This window comes from Artemia sp. Qi Xiang Cuo, chromosome 1, assembly GCF_049724085.1.
Source record: "Artemia sp. Qi Xiang Cuo chromosome 1, ASM4972408v1, whole genome shotgun sequence".
Classification (NCBI taxonomy): Eukaryota; Metazoa; Arthropoda; class Branchiopoda; order Anostraca; family Artemiidae; genus Artemia; species Artemia sp. Qi Xiang Cuo.
Window position 1 is genome coordinate 31,070,169 of NC_142794.1, and position 3,189 is coordinate 31,073,357.

The 3,189-nt window shown below is 41.1% G+C and overlaps 1 protein-coding gene across 1 annotated transcript; it reads right to left on the bottom strand.

Moving 5' to 3' along the window:
- Window positions 1-2,107: 2,107 nt before the first annotated feature.
- On the bottom strand, window positions 2,108-3,043 carry LOC148956204 (zinc finger MYM-type protein 6-like). Its single transcript, XM_089089861.1, has one exon. It carries the CDS (start codon window positions 3,041-3,043, stop codon window positions 2,108-2,110), a length of 936 nt encoding a protein of 311 aa, XP_088945987.1.
- Between the last annotated feature and the right edge of the window lie 146 nt (window positions 3,044-3,189).

Consider the following 3,189-nt stretch of genomic DNA (forward strand, 5'->3'; position numbering starts at 1 on the left):
CAGGCGCGTAACTTTTGATGGGTAGCTCTAAACTTGATGAAAGTTATATATTTGAAATCAGCATTGAAATCTGATTCTTTTGATATATCTATTGGCATCAAAAATCCGTTTTCTAGAGTTTCGGTTACCATTGAGCCGGGTCGCTCCTTACTTACAGTTCGTTACCACGAACTGTTTGATATCCTTTGGAGTTCGACCAAAAGAGTTGTTTCCGAGGCAAAGACATTAATGACTTGGATCTATTCCTGGAGAATCGTTTCTAGGCGAAAATTTTTAAAGTCTGATAGATGATGTCATTGATTGATTGATCTGTCAAGAAAGGGAAATTAATTTGTTGTTTCTACGGGGAATTATTGATTCACGATAGGTGAATTGAGGTCGACAGCACAGGTGTTCCAAATTCCGGGTGTTTGTTGTTGTAAGTGCACGCTCTCAGCGAATGTCAATGTCGATGTTGTTGTTGTGAAATTTAGGTCATTGGCCCGATTAACCACGTGTTCTCCCTAATGAGTCCATGCCCATATTTGGTGCCCCGTCAGTATTCTATGCCCATATATGGACCATAAACCACGTGGTTCGTACCGGTGTTGTAAGTGAACGCTCTCGGTGAATGTCAAGGTCGATGTTGTTGTTGTTGACATTCGCGATCGATTACGCAATCAATTTCTCGGAAATTCACTTCCCCCTCGAGTCCTAGATCAATAACACTACCACGACAGAAAAGTACTAACATCCGGCCAAAAATTTTGCCGGGTGTTGCGCTGCGCCCACCACGCGGCATTTTAGCACCGTAGTTTCTCTTTGGCTTATCATATAAGCCAGAGTAATTTTTATTTTTTATTTCTGTATAGCTAGTCGAACACTGACTTCCGATATGGCAAAAAAGGGCCACTGATATCGGAAGCAACTACAATCAAAATCATCGAAGTTATCTCTGGATGTTCACTATGAACGGTCCGTAATTGCCTAGTAGGGTAATAGGGCGTCCAGAATATCCGTTTTCTGGGAAAATAGGACAGATAACAGGAAGCAGGAAAAGTAGTCAAGATGTGCAGTTTTTTGAAACAAATCTGTACAAGTTTATCAGTTAATCAAGCCTGTTTTTTTCTGAGTCAAAATCTGAAAAAAAAATTAAGCATCAGTTAGACAATTAACCTTTTTTCTGATTAAGAGCTACTACTTTTAAAAGCTACTTTTATTTATCACTTATTGTCTCTTTTTTGGCACTTTTTCAGGAAAAGCAGTCCACACTAACATTTTCTGTCCCATTTTGCCTAAATGGGACTATACGGGGGCAACGCGCTAAAGGCGTCACCCTAAAAGTTCAGTAAGAGAATTTTATTTACAGACCTTTACAGTAATAAAATATTATTTAAGCTCACGCTTCCACTTCCTCGCACTCCTGGCCAGCTCTGTTGGAATATCCCAAGTCTCTGGATTTGGTACTTCCCTCCTGACATGCATAATCTCGGATATTGTTTCTGGCAGTAGTCTGTTCCGAAAGAGGTCCGAACTAGCTTTAACAGCGAAAACTGACGTTCGGCCGAAGCGCTGCTATGAGGCAACGACATAATACCCTTTATGAATATAGGTAGGTGAACAAAAGCAGTCCCCAGCACCATCCTTGAGGGCGGATACTGAATTCCAAAATTCCAAAACTGACACTTTCCCTTCCCCTAGCTCTTTCTTCAAGAATGGTAGTCGCCTCCACTCTCTGTTTAGGGCTTCAGCTTCCAGCAAACCATTGAAACAGTCCTTGAATATGCGGAAAAGAGGGATTGTAGAAGGAGCTGATCCGGATAAAGCAATTTCTGGAGATAACCAGTCTAGCATTCGAAGCAAGGTCTTCACTGTTTACTCTTCGCTTTATTTCAGAGCACAGCTTGATATAAAACGCAAGGCAATTTTTCTTTGTCGCAGCTAGCTGTCTGTCTTGAAGTTTCCGACTTTCAATCTGATCAATTGCAAAGAGCTCAAATTCGGCTCCAAAATGCATATCCGTCTCCAGAGCTGTGAAGTTTCTTGGGTTTGAAAAATCTATTTCGAAGACTGAACGAATGGCCAAAAGCTCGTCTTTGTATAATTCCTTGCCAGTTCGGAGAGAGTATTACCCACCGCTTTTTAAAAGTTTGTGAACTTTCACTTCTGTGCTCTGGAATTCAAGATTCAGGCCGTTTACAATAGGAAGAACGTAGTTTAGAAAAAGATAATAAAGCTTGACTTCGGGATCGATCGAAGCTGTATAAAGCTTCACTGCCGTTTGATCCCGACCTTTATTCGCAGGTAAGGCGAATAACGACGTCAGAGCAGTCCACTTTTCCACCAGCCTCGCAGAGACAGCCTCAAATACTAACCAGCGAGATGCATATTGGTACAGGAGTGCATGCTCGGCTACTTCACAGAAATTTTGGAATTCTTTATACTCACGGAGTCGTTTTGCACAATTAGATACATAAGTGTATATATCAATGGTGAATCTGACGATCTCTGTATGTAACTGCTCACAATCACTAGCAGAGCATATTGCAAAACAGTGACAGATGCATCCGAAAATAGCCAGCCAGGGAATATCTTTCTTTATGAGGGCTGCAAGGCCGTTGTTTTTCCCAAGCATCACATTTGCATTATCAGATGCAAATCCTATATAGTTTTTTATTGTCATCTTCTTCTCACTTAAAGTCTTATAGATCAAGTTTTTAAGGCCCATTGCTGTTGTATCCCCAACTTCTGGAATGGCCAAAAAGTCTTCCTTGATTCCGAATGTAGTGTTGTCATAGTAGCGAACGATGATGACTAAGTCTTCTGTCCCACACTTATCAGTGCTTTCATCAACCATCAGCGAAAAGAGCGATTTTTCCAATCTTGAGATCAGCTGGCTGATCGCGTATGGGGCAATTACGTTTTTGATTAGTCCAGTGGTTTTAGTTCTTCCATATGCAAGAAGCTTTACTACTGATGAATCAGGGATAAATTTTTTAAGCAATTCGGGCAAGCTGTCCATAATACTCATCTCCTTGAATTTTGATGCTACCCAGGCTGACATTTGCCAACTCTAAAGCTGTCGCCTGTTGGCTAATTAGTTCTACTTTCCTTTTGCTGCTCCCGATAAAGTAAACTCGTTGGTTTGGTCATCAGCAATACGCACTTGGTTCTCCATACTAACAACTTTGGATATGTGACTTTCCCTCA